General features: G+C 42.2%; 3 protein-coding genes across 4 annotated transcripts; 1 reads left to right on the plus strand and 2 right to left on the minus strand.

Moving 5' to 3' along the window:
- Nucleotides 1-1,242: 1,242 nt before the first annotated feature.
- LOC115743563 (probable glycosyltransferase At5g03795) lies at nt 1,243-4,389 on the minus strand. The gene is made up of 4 exons (XM_048282621.1): nt 4,002-4,389; nt 3,069-3,316; nt 2,106-2,454; nt 1,243-1,981 (listed from the first exon to the last, which is right to left on the minus strand). Exons 1-4 carry the CDS (start codon nt 4,326-4,328, stop codon nt 1,313-1,315), a joined length of 1,593 nt encoding a protein of 530 aa, XP_048138578.1. The 5' UTR covers nt 4,329-4,389; the 3' UTR covers nt 1,243-1,312.
- A 2,903-nt stretch (nt 4,390-7,292) lies between these two features.
- On the minus strand, nt 7,293-10,374 carry LOC115743592 (pentatricopeptide repeat-containing protein At5g03800). The gene has a single exon (XM_030678433.2). The coding sequence runs from the start codon at nt 10,289-10,291 to the stop codon at nt 7,571-7,573; it is 2,721 nt and encodes a 906-aa protein (XP_030534293.1). The 5' UTR covers nt 10,292-10,374; the 3' UTR covers nt 7,293-7,570.
- Nucleotides 10,375-12,424: 2,050 nt separating this feature from the next.
- Nucleotides 12,425-14,418, plus strand: LOC115743599 (protein CHUP1, chloroplastic). Of its 2 annotated transcripts, XM_030678444.2 has the most exons (3): nt 12,425-13,552; nt 13,783-13,804; nt 13,970-14,418. In XM_030678444.2, the coding sequence occupies exons 1-3, from the start codon at nt 12,470-12,472 to the stop codon at nt 14,269-14,271; spliced, it is 1,407 nt and encodes a 468-aa protein (XP_030534304.2). In that variant the 5' UTR covers nt 12,425-12,469; the 3' UTR covers nt 14,272-14,418. The 2 variants fall into 2 exon arrangements, with proteins under 2 accessions (XP_030534304.2, XP_030534303.2); XM_030678443.2 differs by having other exon boundaries at nt 12,428-13,552; nt 13,783-14,418.
- Nucleotides 14,419-17,092: the final 2,674 nt, after the last annotated feature.

Here is a 17,092-nt window from a genome sequence, read left to right on the forward strand (position 1 = left end):
TCCGTCATGGCACGGTCACTCCATTCGTTGTGTGCTTACTCCAAAGTTAAATCTCTTGGAACCTGATGAACCTTTTTTTTTTTTTAATGAAAGTATGAGATGATAAATAGAAGTAATCACTCAAGACGAGTTCAACCTTGAGGCTTGAGCTCTTATACCAATTTGATGCGAGTACACGGTGGGGAATGTATTTCGAGTGATAATATGAGATGTATGATAAATTACGACCACTGTCAAGACCTAAAGGATGTGCCACCAGTCAAGACAAAGATCGGAATTGACAAGGTTCACCACAAAGGCTTAAAGGACAAGCCACTTGCTAAGGATAAATGACTTATGGATAGGAGAAATTCACCACCAAAGCCTAAAAGAAAATCACCGGTCAAAAATAAAGGGTTTCTTAGTTCATCACCAAGAATTTAATCCCCCAACCAAGGATAATTTTTGTACCTTCAAAAAGATTGCAACCAAACTTTCAAAAATCACAACTCAATTACCAAAAAAGTGCGGATTGCAAATTTCCGTAATCGTGCTACTCGGACGATTACATTGATAAGGTTTGAGATCTCCCTCAAGAGAAAATTGTGATCGAAGTGATTCTCATGACATTGAAAAGCACAAAACGAGATTACATAATCTCTTCACTTGATCCGTCAAAATCGTGATTTTCTCAATTACCTCAAGATCGCATGGTCTTCATTAAAAAGTAGGGATATTCAGCTATTTGTCATTCGATAGAGTCAAATTAGTTGTTGTTAGAAAGCTCTCCCAAAACATGACCCTTATTGTATCCTTTGATCGAAATTGGACAAAATCTTGGCGGGCTGACTTTGGAACCAAATTTGTTAAAAAAACTAGGTGTCTACATTAGTTAAGGCCTCTTTGAACCAATTATGAAACGGCGAGTTAGAGGACAAGCACTGGCTCGCATTTCAATGTGCATTTGCCGGTGGTCATTACCGTTCCTCACAAAATCAAATTCTGGTCATAATTTCCGGGAAGTCAATCGACCAGCCACTGCCAAGCATATCGGCAAAGTGAATTGGTTGAATACTACTTGTAGCCTCCTAGAAAACTATCCCATATTTTGTTTAGTAATATAGTTGGAATTATGGACTTGAGACCGTAACTTCCTTAGTTTCTACCTTACAAGCCAAAAATAAAAAATGAAAAATTCTGGTCATTTCCCTTACTTTTAGGTAAAAAATGCATGCCTTAAATTTTGTTTTTCTTGAAATTGTGCAGAACCAATGCAATCTGTTCCGACCCACACATTTACCATTCAATTCAATAGTATCTCTCTGCCCGCGGATCACTGGCTGTCACTCAATCTAACATTCAGTCGCCTGAGCCACACAGAATGAAGTATCATGTGAAACACGTCGTATCTCTTGGGCGGAGAGTGAACCTCGAAGTGCCTCCGCACCTGCACCACCCTCCTCTGCATCCTTATGTACTGCCTCGACGAGATGCTCCCGAGTATCCTCTTCAGGTTCGGGATCTCCCTCACCGGGACCTCAACCGAGAACGACCTCCAGTTCAAGATGTCGTTGAACGGGGGCACGTAGTGGTCCGATATCAGCACCGGCACGCACCCCGTGTAGATGGCCTCCACGACCCTCGGGCTCGCGACCTCGTACCCGCTCGGGCAGATGCAGAACTTGCTCTTTCTCATCATGTCGTAGTAAGACACACCTCGAGGGAGGTACCGATGCACCTTCACGTCGTCATCCTTGTTCTCCCAGTGCTGGAGGAGAATTGGCCTGATGGGCCCATGAACCCCACCCGCGAAGAATGCCAATATCGGGCGGTGCGACGGTGATGGCCCTCCAATTAGGCCGTGTATCCCGCCGGTGTGGAGATTTACTTCTGGAAACGAGACATCCTTGGACGGGTCAAAGCCTTCGGAGGTATTTGCATTGCACAAGACTCGGATCGAGTTCCTGCGAAGCTGCGGAACGGCAAGGGATGTCTCCGGCCCCTGCAAAAGAATCTCACCTTTCAATGTACACAGCTATTAAGCTCATGCTGTTCTCAAGTCTCGCGCAATTTTACATCCTTGCAAGCATCAAGCGATGCGATCTAAACACAAACCGAAAACCTACCCAGTCATGACAGGCCAGCATAAAATGATCAGCTCCTGAGCTGCGATTCCAATATGGGTACTTGCTCGCCAAGACATTGATGTAGTCGATCACGGTCCGCTTTATCGGGCCGAAATCATGCGAATCCCGCACATACACGAACTGGACAATCATCACCACACTGAAAGGGAGGAAGAAGACGTGCGCTTTGCGGGGATCTCGGGTGCGGAATTGCTTGTTTATTTCGGCCATGTGGATGAAATTACCCTCCATAGCGTAAATGCTCCTGCAAGGACCGTTGTGGAATACGGGGGGATCGCCCTCCTCGTAAATGAATATCTTGAACAGTTTTTCCATTTCCAGATAACTCCTGCAGCAGTGTCCATCAGTCAGTGTTTCATAGGGAATCAAACAAGAGTTTCTGAATCAAACAAGGTTGCTGGATTATGAACTTTCGGTAACATGCATTATTAATTAATTTAAGAGGAAAACGACATCCATTCTGGTTATTGATTGCGGTCAAAAGTCATTCTCGATCGAGTTGTTGAGGCTCTTAATTTGTCGATCAAGACCCACTAATCTTCCACGGCATCTTATCAAAGATGCAATAAATTGCTTCCTTCTGGTTGGTGATCACAGATGTTTAGTGACTTGTCCAGATTTAGAGAGGAATCCCATTAATTGTGTCAACGTTGGATGATCTGATAGTGTCCGCCTCTTCAGTCAACATACAACCGATTTTTGTCTGCATCTACATGATGGTTATTACAGTCTCACTCTCTAATTCATTGCTACTTGTCTTCCTCACTTAGTGATCAAATCCAAATACCGCGTCAATGCGTAAAGGTTGGGAACAACTCCGAAGAAATAAATAGTGACAACCTCCTGTTTACTAAGATCCCTTGTACATAGTCCTAGTTACAAGTTTAAGGTGATCACGTGACATTGCCGAACTCAATCGCTAGAGATTTAGGAACACATTACCTGTGAAAAGCATATGCATTCCTGTACATTGGACCCACGGGGACGTAGTCCGGGTCCTTCGCCAGGTTCTCAATCTTAGCTTCTCTAATCCCGGCTCTAGCTCTTCTTAGCCCCGCTTCTAGCCTCTCTAAATCAGTGAATACCCTTTCACGCCGCGCTTTCTCAACAAAACCGTAAGACTCATTTAAGGCAGGCACATGGCCGGCAACACTTATGGGAAAGTCCGAGGTACCTTCCTTCGAGGCGTTCTGCCCAGATGTACACAATGAATGAGCTTCATACCACCAAAATGAGGAATGCAAATGAATTGAGAGAGGGCACTCCAGAAATGCTAATAAGGATCCACACTAGTAGTGGCAGTCACTACCAATTACAGATGATAAAACTCACATCAAATTAGGAAATTTCTGAGCAAACTATGGTGCCACCAGGTAATGACATAAATGCAAGTGGATTTCATTATTTTGTTCCAATATCGGTGTCGCCTCCTGTGCTTAGCAGACACTTTTGAAGGTAACTTCTGAGCATAAATCAGGACAAATTTTGCAGAGAGTGAATGGGAGTCTGCGCCGTCACATAGCAGAAGGGCTTTATGGAGCTTTGCACCAACACCAGTATTCAGTAAGAGACTCTACTTAGGTTTCTGAACAGAGCAATGAAACAAGAGAGGATGCAACCAAGAATGATTTTACCAAACCCAACTGGTTTGATCAAGCTTGTAAGAAGTAAAGCCCAGAAAACTTTATGAAGAGTTGATGGGCATTCAAGAATTTTTAAAAAAAAATTAAAATAAATAAATAAATAAACAGAAAATTTTCTGCTACACAAGCCATTCCATCAGTAATTAACTAACTTATCTGTCAAAAAAGCGTTAATCAGATAAAATGTCGCGAAAAGGAAAATTACGCTCGGGTTATTCGGTGGCCTTTTAACTGCAAGTGGCGGAGGAGCAGAGGGCTCAGTAGCCGCGAAATCATCTGCGACTGCTCTCTCCTTTTTCTGAACTCCGACCACCACTGGCGGAGGGTCCGGCGCTAAAGACCCCTCCGCCGATGCTCTGCGGCCGCTTCTGCCATCACCAGCCTCTGCATGCAAAACGGGAACCTGCAGAGTGGCGTCCATGGTTGGAGCCCGAGTGGGGGAGGAGTAAAAGCGAGAGGAGCTCCACGACCAAGAGTACTCGGATGCAGAATCCCCGGCCAGTGACTTCCACGGAGCGGCGACCAAAACGAGCCCTGCTACCGCAACGAACGGCACCATGAGAAGAAGAAGCCTCGTCGACGGTGACCCAGACCAACATGAACGAATCTTTTTCTCACGATCCATCTCTCTCTCTCTCCAGTATAACCCCCGAAAAATGCGGGGGCCAAGAAGCGAAAAAGGCGAAGATGTTCGTGTGTATTGGTAGAGCGGACTTGCTAAGTGTTTGCTCTGACTCTGAATCTACATGGGACTGTACAGAGAGAGAGAGAGAGAACACACTTGGACATAAATGGTTTGCTCAATCCCGCCAAGCGTCTTCGCCTCCGGACCTCAAATTGAGCTTTCATGCAAACATATCGTATTCCCCGCTGGGCCCTTCCGCAAAATTTCTTTTCCTAGATTCACTCAGAAAAGAAAAAGAAATCTCTTGTTTACCTTTCGGGAAAATGGCAAAAATGATCCCGATTTTAACTCGTTATACAATATGATTCACAAACTTTTAATTTGTTCGATGTGAACTCTAAACTTTAACCCAATATCTAATGTAGTCTTTGAACTTTTAGTTTGTTCTATGCAATCTCTAAACTTTTGATACATGTTCATTCTAGTCCATGAACTATGTGCTAATGCTCAATGTTATCTCCGAACTTGAATTAATTAATAGATAACATTAAATATTTCTACGTAGTGTCACATTGGAATTCTGTTCAAAGGCTTAAAATTGAATTGACATCCGTACAATAGGTTTAGAACTAATTGGACAATTTTCTCAAATCATATCTTATAGAAGCCTAGATAACTCTTGAGGGATAGTAGTAGCCATCATCTTGTGCATAAAAGTCCATAGATTACATGGAGGGGACAAATGAGCTATTAAAAATCGTTTTGACTAAGCTTAACTTGAAATTTCGACCATCACCGATTTCTTGTATGTATAGAGCGAACTCGGAAAGGGATTTTCCTAGTCGGATGTTTACCTAAAATTCTATGTAAAATGATAAGATGGATTCTCAAATTAATTAAGAAAATAGATAAAGGCGGCATTTGAAATTATTGGAAATGACGTGATTCTCAATACCATGGATTTTATCGAATTATTAATTTCAAGTCTTTCAGGTTAGGAACCAATTTTTAGTTCATTTTCCTTATAAAATTGATAAAATAATTGAAGATCATTTTCATTACCTATACAAAACATTTTTGCCTTCGTTAATCGTGAATAATACAAGAGGCTTCCGGTTTCCGTGAATCCCTAGTCAATTTGTAGGCACCGTTTGTTCGGATATATTTGTGATTTATACAGACTTCTAGTAGCTATTTTTTAAATTTATATATATACATATATTATCTTGCGGGCATTCGACAAGCATACTTAACAAGAAATTATTCAATTTTTGAACTAGTGATATTGTTCATTCGGAAATTGCAATATTTCTTTAGCTGTTTATGAAAATGGTCTCCCGACACTTTTTTTCCCCAACAAAAATCCGAAGAAAACTCCAAAGGGCAATTTCGGCATTGGAGCAGCCCTTGTCTGATCTAGCCGGGTTGCCTTTGCCTCTCTCCGTCTCTCGTGCGTAACCACCTCTCATTTACAGCAGCCACGGTCAAACCCCACTTGGCCTCTGACGACGCACCGCGTTTGACTTCAATGTGGGGAAATCGACGAACTTCGTAAATTTAAAGAGTAACCGCCCACGTCAGCTTCATGGCTCGTATGTTACGTACCCCATTTTCTTTTTACGAGACTGAATCATCTTCACGTAATCACGTATTAATCAAAACCCGCCTCCCAACAATTCTTCTTCTTCTCTTTTTGTCGTCTTTTTCTCAATTTTACCATCACTTTCATCGAAAACCAGTTCATATGATTTCTCAAGGCGCGTTCTCTTTTTTCGCCTTTCACCTCAACACCACATTCCAAGCTCTATTTCCAAAAGTGAAAAAAGTTTGCATCTCAATGTTTTGTTATTAAATGTCAAACTACATCTCACGCTGATTTTGTTGACGAGCGCCTCGAAACACTTATTCAGCGCATACCTATTAATAGAATATGCGATTTTCAAAGCGCCGATTTGGCGTATCGTCACAAAGATAGTCGATGTATTGAAAATTGCAACCTTCTTGTTATCTTGGTATTTAATAAGTGCTCCCATAGAATTTTTTTATCTAAAATACCTCTCTAATAAGTTCGCATCTCTATTTTGTGATTTCAGAATTAGGGTTTTGGACATTTTCCAAGTTACTCATCATCCACAGTATTATCCTTGAGCATAGTTACTCATCTTAATGCAAGCCACGCCATAAAATAGCTACCAAGTCGACATAGAATTAGACCATATGATACAACTCATGGAACTACAAAGGAAAAAAAAAAGACACTGGTGTTCCTCCCCTCAAATTTGAACTCCAGCTTCATGAAATCATTAAGTTCTTGAGCAAAGTTGGACCAGTGAGATCCAAGAGGCAAAGAACATATTAAGCATAAAAGAGGGTTTCCACTCATCAAAACGAATATTTTGACACCCACTGTATCATCCCAACCTGCTGGTCAACTTTTAATCCTTCAGAACCATCGTCTGTTTTCCACAAAATCAGGAAGTTTGCGAGTTGTCGATTTCGATTGCACATCTCGCACTTAGATATTGCAGCGATATCCAAACGCAACAAAAATCGGGTCCGAAGGGATGTCGAGCGAGTGAAAACCACAAGTAAAGGTCTCAGAATCGAATGAAATTTTCCAGACCTCTCAAGTTATGGTAAACAATGATTTTTGCAAGTAGTAAGTTACGAAAACTACCACCGATTCATAAACTCAAGCCTTAGATCCCGATATGAGTTGAAATTGTCGGATTTAAGTTTTCGCGATGCGCCTAACAATATTGAGCTCGTTGGAAAGCTCTCAATGAAAGTGTTCCAATAGCAAAAACAAGCAGATCATTTCAAATTCAGGGGTTCTTTTTTTATTAGTGTAGGTAATTTTAGGGGGTGCAAGAACATTGGGCTGCAGATATTTATCTCTTCAAAATGATCCAACAAAAATCATTACCTCCTTAAAGAAGCAGCTTTTTTGGCAAGGACATTGAATTTTATTCATAATCTTTCAACTCCAGTATTCCAATTAACTAAAAGATGTTGCCAAAGACTTCCCTTCTTGGAATTTGATCTGATGTTTTTAAGCCATCAACATTTATCTACTCTTCTTGGAAAACCTAAAAAATAAATTCTATGGTACAAACATACTTAAGACAACTACACACTTTGATCAAAAGAGGTGGGGAGCATAACCTGCATGAGCCTTACCACCGGTCGTTGCATGAGCAGTGCCCACTTGAGAAGTAGTGAAATCCCGAAGCATCCCTCAAGACTATTTGTCTATTTGTGATGGCTGATGTGTATTTCAAGAACTGATGGCAGTCCTCACAAAGGCTGATGTTCTTTACAATCTTGATGGGTTTTCCTGGTCTATTCATCAAAAGCCCGAATGCTGCAGCAAGTTTTGCACTGTGGTAGAACAAGAAATCCTTTTTCTGATGTTCTCCAACTTCATGAAGAACATAACTTGTGTCAGGCACATATCCAGCTCTTTGGCATTCTGAAATTAGGATTTCCAACCCGCTATAGATGTCCTTGGCTTGCAAATGGGACTTGTCTCTTGTATAAAATGATATGGTCTTGTTTTGATGGATGACCCAACTCCGTGAAGGCTGTTTCCGAAACCCTTTGAGTCTCATTTCTTTCCTCACTGTTTCAGAGCAATGCCCTCTTCCAGATGCAGAGTACAGATTTGCCACAAGCACATAGGTGGAAGGATCTCGCGGTTCCATTGAAACTATATGCTTCATGACTGTTTTACCGAGAACTGCATTGGAATGGATTCTACATCCATCAAGCAAAGCTCGCCAGACTAAAGCCTCCGGTTCAAAAGGCATATTGCTGATTGTTTTCTCTGCAAGCTCAAGAAATCCCCAGATTCCTAAAACACCAACAAATGCAGCATAATGCTCCTGTGAAGGTTCTATATCAAATTCTTTTCGCATGGACGAAAAGAATCCATGACATTCATCAACTAAACACATTTTGGTATATTTGTATGCTAATATAACTAAAAGAATGCTGATCTTGTCAGGCTTTATCCCTGCATCGCGTAAGTTTGACCAGACTGTGAGGGCATCATCTCCCTGCCTATGTAAAACGAACCCGGCAATCAAACTATTCCATGAAACTACATCATGCGCAGGCATAATGTTAAAGACTTTTTTAGCAGAATCCATATTCCAACACTTTGAGTACATACCGGTCAACGCATTTGCTACCTCTAAATCTGAAAATAATCCAGATTTAAGAACATGACAGTGAATCTGCTCGCCCATCTTATGAGACCCTAGAGTTCCACAAACACCAAGTATTGAAGTTGATGCAGCTTCATCAAGATTTATGCTCCCTCCTGCTTGACAACGGCAAAATAGTGACATTGCCTCGTCTGGCAGCCCATTACGTGCATACCCACATATCATTGAAGTACAAATGATAGAGCTATCCCACTTAAAAGGCCACCGTTTGAACATCTTTCCAGCATCCACCATCCTCCCACAACGAGTGCACATATCAAGCAAAGCTGCTTCAGCACAAGCATTTTCCAGGAGACCAAACTTGACAATAAACCCTTGCAACTGCTCACTAAGTTTCCCAGCCCCAAGCAACCCACAGGCCTTAGCAACAGTAGTTAAGGTGTAGTCAGTCAACTCCAAGCCCTCCTCCAACATACTAATAAATAAATCTAGCACTTCAAAGGCTTTGCCATTTTCACAAAGTCCTGCCAAAAGGGCATTGCGAGAAACACAATTCTTTTCTGGCATTGTATGAAACATCTCCATAGCCATATCAATCAACCCAAAGTCCGCATAAGCTCTAATCATCTCTGTCCAAGTGATAACATCCCTCATGGCCATCTTCTCAAACAAGGCCTCCACATCGTCTATGGTTCCACATTTTGTGTAAAACCCCATAAGCGCATTATTCACACTCAAGTCAGTCTCCATACCAATCCTGATGGCATGAGCATGGATTTCTTTTCCTCTAATTAAACTACTAGTATCAGTACAGGCCGTCAAAAGTGCAGAAAGAGTCATATAATCAACTCTAAAGACATCATTTTGGTCCATTTGCCGAATAGATTCAAATGCCCTCTGGTACATTTGGGCCTTCACCAATCCTGAAACTACAGTATTCCAGGAAGCAATGTCTCTATTAGGCATTTCGTCAAACAGTTCGAGAACAGAATCCAGACACTCGCATTTACTGTACATACCCATAAGTGCATTTGAAACGAAAACGCTTTCTAAATAACCTGTTTTAGCCACCAAAGCATGGACTTGCAGACCTAGCTCCAATTCAGTCAGCCGTATACAAGCGGTAAGAATCGCCACGAAGCTATACTCATTTGGCTGAATACCAGAACTAATCAATCTGAAGAAAACCTCCACCGCTTCGAGTCCTCGGCCCGCCTTCGCGAGACCGGAGACAACGGCCGTATAAGAAACCACGTTGGGATGTGAAAGTCCGTCGAAGACGCTGTAAGCATCCGAAATGCGGCCAAGTTTGAGGTACGCCACGATGAGAGCATTGCCCAAACTGGGATTTTCCTCAAGCTTGAGGACCAGAGCGTGCACGGCTCTGGCGAGGTCGACATCGCCGTAACTTACGGAGAAGCGAAGCAAGTCGAAGCAGCCGTCAGCGAGAGAATCCGCCGGGCCCGCCGGAGAAGGGCCATTGAAGGGCTGAGACGGGAAAAGGCGTCGGCTTCCGGAGAGAAAGGGTTGTGGGATTGGTGGCGGTGGAGGTTGAGGTAAGAGAAATTGGGTCGCGGTGGCGGTAGCGGCGGCGGTGGCGGTGGACTGGAGGAGCTTCGGTTTAGAGAGAGAGAGTGACGAGGAAGGTGGAGACGAAGAGGAGAGTTTTGGGAGGAGAGAAGGTGAGGGAAGAGCGGTGGTGGTGGTGGGGTGGATGAGGGCGGCCATGGATGCCGGGCGCCAACATAATCACCAAATCGCGACTCAAAAAAGGAAGCCGAATTCACAAAATAGATGCTCCCGGATATATTTCTCTCAACATAAAAAAATTATTGATATGCAAATTCACATATATTTCTCATCATCTTTTTTTTTTTAATTTCAATGGTATTTTTAATTTTTGGTGGAAAAGAAAGATCGATACTTTTGACTTAATATTAACTCTAAACAAACAATTTATCTTTTGCACGCTACAAGTTTTCCAATTTGAGAGAACCTTGTTTTAACATCTATTCTAACATTTATTTTTATTTTTTTTGGTCGAATTCTAAAATTTATTAATTATATGCTTTTGTGTTTATGTCATTCAAACTTTTCTTCTTCTTCTTCTTCTTCTTCTTCTTCTTCTTCTTCTTCTTCTGTTCTACCATGAATACATATGTAGTACTTTTTGCTCAAATATTTGGGAAGCTGCTCCGATATAATTTAATAAGGGGAGTGCGACAGTATTTTTACTCCCAATGAGTTACGGTGCAATATTTGTCACTCATTTTAGTTGTGATTGGCACATAGAAAAAAAAAGGAATTTAAAAAAAAAATTGTCAATTGCATAGCACGATCACATTGTCATTGAGCAGCGTAACCATTATGCAAGCATTTCCCAAATATCATGAGAAAAACTATGGAAACTTGGAAAATGAGTAAATACAAATTCCATTTTCATAAATTGGAAGATTTGACCGATATTGATATGGTAAGCAACTAATTCATCTTTCTTTTCACCAAATAGTAAATGGGTGTCCACGCCCAAAGTCACTTGATACACACATTTTTCATTGAATTGACAAAAAAAGACCTCATATGAAAATCAATTGTTTTCTAATGCCGTTTCTCTATCGAGGCAAAAGACATACGAATTCAATGTTCACATTTTTTCCCATGTATTTATTTATTTTTTTGTCAAACTTTCCCTTTATTTGAAGAGCTCCAATTCGTCATGGAACGTACCGACTAATCCTTTTTCAATCCAATAAGCAAACGAGAGAAATTAAAGAGATTGTGAAGTTACATTTATGTACGAGTGAGTCGAGAGGAAAGAGATTTTAAACAAAAGGAAGACATGATATGTGCCTAAATCAAACTGTCCAAGTGAAAACATGCTGCATAGATGTTCAAATCCATATAAGTACATTGTCTAGACTTGAAAATCATTTTATAAAGTTCTTTTTTTCTTGCCTCTTTGATATAGAGATTAAATTCTGTCTTATCACATTAAATTCTTTCTCAAAAGCCACGATCGGATATATCTGAATTATATGTAAATTTTTATTAGGATTTCAGTACTAATATTTATTTGAAGTCAATGACAATTTTTTTTTTTTTTTTGGTTGAGTCTTTTTCATGTTTGGCCTTTTGGGATGAAGTGATTCTCATTATAATTTTTTGTTGGGACAACTTAATCAACTAGTTTAAGTTTCAAAATTCATTCCACCTTCGGTGAAATTTAGACTCAGAACAGAAAGGTGGACGTTATGACAACCTTTAAAACCAACCGAAGACAGAAAGAAATCCAATTTCTATTTTTTTTTCTTTTGGTTGTCGGAGTTTCTGGTCAACGTCTGCATTCTCCATATACGCCTCCCAGGTTTGACGACTCTCTTCATAATGGGCTGGACAACTGAAAAAGCCCAACTTGGAGCCCAATTGACAGCCCAAAATGGAAGTCAACCTACAAATCACATCCAAAATAGAGCCCAGACCGGGCCAATGCGATTCAAACAGCGGTCCGGTTCTCCGGTTCAGAGATTGAACCGCTGGTCAAAACGGTTTAATTGGGGATTTTGAGTAATTCTAGCTTGACTGATAACGGACCGGACTAAGGGACAATTCCCACTTCACTCGGTTGAACCGGTGGGTCTGGTTTGATTAGAGTTTAAAAATGTCGAACCTAGAGGCACTAAGTTTGTGCATTGCAAGCTCAAGATCAATAGCAACCACGTGTCACTGTGATTTTCAATTTTTTTTTCCTCCTTTCTGGAAATGGGGAATGTGTTTGATTTTTTTTTTTTTTTGGGTCCTAGAGAATGTGTTTGATCATCACCTTAGAAAGTGGTGAATTTGACGAAAAGGAAAGAGATGCTGGTGAGCAGCGAGGAAATCACAAAGCTTAGACAAAAAGCAACGGACATGCACAATGCTCCTCCAAACAAAAGAAAAGTAACGCAACATCATAATGCAAAGAATCTTTTAGGCAACTTTACTACGACACCATTCATGGATTCCATCACCTCAAAAGGTTGTCCAAACAATTCACAATTGAACTTGCTGTTTCATACTTCCTGTAATAGTCTGCGTTCGATTTGTTTGCCAAAAAGGTTCGATCGGAACGAGCCGGTTTGCTTCAGGATGGATGGCGCATCACCAAAACCAGAGGTCACGATCATGAAACCCGTGCTTCTGAAGGCCGGAGTGCCTCTAGTTCTATCCATGGTGGGTTTCGTATGCGCTAGGATCATGTGGAGAAGAGCCAGCGGCATGCAGTCTAAATCTTCATCGTCGCAAGACCAGGTGAATGTGAACGACTCCGATGGTGAAGATGGTGGATTTGATGAGCACTCGAGCTCTCGCAGCTTGAATTTCACGTGTGCAGACTTGACAGAAGACGAAGAGCGAGTCGTGGCGAATCCACAATCTTTGATAGGAGTTTGGAACCAATCCACTCGTGATTGCGAAGGAGAAGAGATGTTAGCCTTGACAAGCACAGTCAGGGACCTTCAGGAGAGAGAGCTGAAGCTGGAGATGCAGTTTCTCCGGTACTGCAATTTGAAGGAGCGAGAATCGGCGTTGATGGAGATAGGAAATGCGTTGCTGTTGGGGATGTCCCGTCTCGAGCTTTTGGACAGGGAGGTTTCGCACATGGAAGAAGAGAGCAAGCGGATGGCGGATATGGCCGCCGAGTATTTCAAGGTCATGGAGGAGCTTCATTATTGGAAGTCTCAGAATGAGAGGATTCATAGGAAGGTGAGGAAGCTCTTGAGGAAAGTGAAACAGCAGTCGAGGGTCTTACGAGAGAATGATCTGAGGATTGAAGAGAGAGAGAGGGAAACTTTGAAGATCCAGAGAGCTCTCGAGTTGAAGACGAACGATGTCGAGGGAATGGAAGGTGAGATTGACGGGCTAAGGGCCATGTTGGATCGATCGGAGTGGGACAAAGATGAGCTTCGGATCGAATTGAGTTTAGCACAAACATCAGCTCCGCCACTCTCCAAGGTTTGAACTCCTGGCTTTTGGTTTCTGAGGTTTCATGACACTGTCTGTGTCATTGAGAATTCACATGCATAACTAAACGAAGCGAGTCATCCAACTGTTGAAACGTTGGTGAGACTAGACGATCTAGACAACCAATTGTTCAGTCATCTGACCGTTGAGACCTTGCTCATCTTTCGTGTCCTCTTGTTCCACAAGTCGATTCGCCTAACAAGATTGGATTTTTTGGACAGAGCCAAGCGGAAGCGACATTGACCGAAGATTGCAGTCGCCTGTTGAAGGAAGTAGAGCAGCTCCGAACTGAACGGGCGGTGGAAGAGAAGGAACTGGTTTACCTGAGATGGAGCAAAGCTTGCTTGAGGCATGAATTGACGAAGAACCACCATGTCCATGAGCAGGACATGGTGAAGGGCCATTCTTCTGAATTGGCCCTCGCAGATTCGACAATTATCAAAGACTGCGACAACAAGAATGGACTGAAAAGGTCGAACTCTGAGAATGGCGGGTACTCCTCTTGCGCAGGGACTGGCGATCGTGTCCAGTCGAAAAAGGCGAAGATACTGCATAAGCTCAAGAAATGGGTGGAGGGGAATGACAGGACGAATGCGAAAGAAGCCGAGAAAGCGAAGCACAAGGTAGGGTGCTTTGTGAGGCATTCGGTTTCGGATGATGCAGAGGAGGAGCACACGGTCCGGGCTAGAGGATCATGTTCCAGCGCATAAATATGGCCGCGACCAGTGCCGATTTCGTAACCGAAACCGCTAACACCAAACCATGACACTGATTGTAATAAGATCATTCATTGTGTTTCCCTTGAATCTTCCTGAACTTAATTGTCAATAACGAGCCCAGTACCACTTGCTCTGATCCCTGTCTTGTTCATGAACAAGTATATATTGATGCTTGGATCCGCCCTTATTGTTTTTTTTTTTTTTTTTTCTGAAAAACATATATAGTAGTTTGATGATGGGCGTAGACGGTGCGACAACGCCTGGCGCAAAATACAATTTGAGTTGAGAAAGAGAGGCTTTTCATGTATATTTTCCTCTAAGATATTGAGATATATGTAGTTAGTAAATTGACTAAAGGAACATTGGAACGTCAAGAGACCATCTACATGGAAAGAATTCATCAGTGATTCCGGAAAATAGTTAGATTTCTTGTCCAGGGAAAGGGAGTAGCCGAAGCAACACTTGCAATGATGCCTTGACATTAAACTATCAAGTAATTAGATAATTTGCTTGATAATAAAATATTATAATTAATTATTTAATCGCATATGATTAATCCACAAAAACCCACCACATCATTATTGTACAAAATCCATGTGTCTATATATATGTCACAATCCTCTGGACAAGGGCGAGATGAGGTAGAGGTGATGTCGAGTTGGGGATCAATAGTTCAATTGATACAATTGTCGTGACCCTCGCAAGCGGGAGCAAAGGAGTTTAGCGGTGATTACCATGTCTAAGGATCCATGGTGATCCATAGGTTGGTTTGGACCAAGTCCTCACCTCTCAATAGGGGTGTCAAAAAGGCCCGGGCAGACCCAACACGGCCCCGCCCTACCCGACCCGACCTAAAAATTAAGAGTATTTTGGAGCCGGGCCTTGGTACCGGGTCGATAGGGGCTGGTGTCATTTCGAATAAGGCCCGGTGTCATTAGATTTCAGCTGATAGCCCGAAAAAGCAAAGCCCACGACGCTCGGTCGCTCACTATACTGCTCACGTTTTCAAAACCCTAGTTTGAGAGAGAGAGAGAGAGAGAGAGAGAGAGAGAGAGAGAGAGAGAGAGAACGAAATGGAGATCGGTCTGCGAGTGCAAGTGTGATGTTGACGACAAGATATCACTTATCTTTGATCGACATCTTCCTTTTGATGACATTTCTTCTTCTTCACGGTCTTTGCCGGTGAAGATCTCGAGCAACAACTCTTGAAATCGCGAGGTATGCTGATACTTTCCAAACAATTTGCGGGGCTTGATTTGAAGGGTTGGATTGGTAGCTTCAGTTATGCTTGGTATCGGATGATTCGTGTGGGTCATTCTTTTTCAACTCGCCGACCTAGAGGCATCCCCAATCTTTGCCATCTCCATCGCTAGCTCACCGATTCGCCGTCAAAATCAAGGCGAGTCCCGTTCCCCCTCTGTTTTCTTAACTAATCGACCTTTGGTTCCTTCATTTAGAGTTCTGACTTTTAGAGAGTGGATATTGCGCTGAGTTTAAGTAGCTTTGCAGATGTACCGAGATTCAAGTTTTCATCCAAGCTAATCCTCATGGTTAACAAACTTGATAGAAGTTCCCATCATCGCTATCGCCGTTTAAACCATTTGGCACGTGCCATCATGTGTGGAGGAGAGTCGATAATCCCCACCCCGTGCGCGCCAATTTCTATTCAAATTGGATAAAAGGAAATTGACTTTTTTCGGGCGAGGGGTCGTTCATTCTGTTCACAAACGAAACATAATAGAGAGAGAAAATTCTCTCTATGAAGCCGCCATTGAAGCGAACTCGGGCCAAAGCTTTGCAGACTTCACCGTGACAATCTACAGCAAATCAAAGCTCGGGATCACTTCGGGAAGCTTCCCGAAGCTCCAAGGAAGCGATCAAATCTACTCTCGCAGCTCAACTCCTCCGAAACAGGTGAGTCCGAGCTTCGAGCTTCTCTCTGTGCATCAATGGCGGAGCTCGACTCCGACCAGGTTTTGTGAAATTAGTTGAGGCATTTTACTCCTTAAGCTCGTCTAAGCATGATCGCACTTCATTTTTGCATCGATCTTCACCGAAAATCTCGAGTCAAAACCTCCGCCATAGCCAAACTTGTCGAGACTTGGCCAGCCAAATCTGGAAACCTAGAGCTCAATAAGAGCATGAGGTAAGTCTTCTAAACTTGAAATCATGCTATTCTGTGATTGAATTGAATTCTTATGCTATAGTTTGGGAGTTTGACGTTGCCATGATCGTACTAGTTTGAGCTTAATTCATGTTCATTTTGTCGATAACTTAGGCTAGATTTCATATATGTTGATTTGGAGGAGTAGACGATTCGAACGAGACCGGTTTCGAGCCATTTGGCGGAAGTTTAGCCGTCGATCGTCATCGGAGAAAGCTCGGCCGTCCGTTGGTTGTCGTCCTTGCGAGGAAGACGAAAACTAGTCGGTCTTCGCCGAATTGTTCAATATCTACGTGGAGTTGTTGTAGCGCCTCGTGGCTTGACACATGGCAGCCACGTCGCCGAGGTGTATATTCTAATATATTTTTTGAAAATTAAAAAAACGATCGGATGGTGGGGACAATGCCACGTGTCTTGATCTGGCTTTTTTCGAAAATAAAAATGATTTTTTGAATTATAAAACCATTTTCAGAATAAAAAAAAATAAAACCTAGATCGGACGGTTGGTATTAGACCACGTGTCACGATCCGGTATTTTTCAGAAATAAAAATTAATTTTCGGGTTTTATAATATGATTTTCAGAAATATAAAAACAAAATTTTGGTCAAACAATCGAGAATTAGTGTCGATGTACAATCTTGGCCATA

Source organism: Rhodamnia argentea, chromosome 7, assembly GCF_020921035.1.
Source record: "Rhodamnia argentea isolate NSW1041297 chromosome 7, ASM2092103v1, whole genome shotgun sequence".
Taxonomy (NCBI): domain Eukaryota; kingdom Viridiplantae; phylum Streptophyta; class Magnoliopsida; order Myrtales; family Myrtaceae; genus Rhodamnia; species Rhodamnia argentea.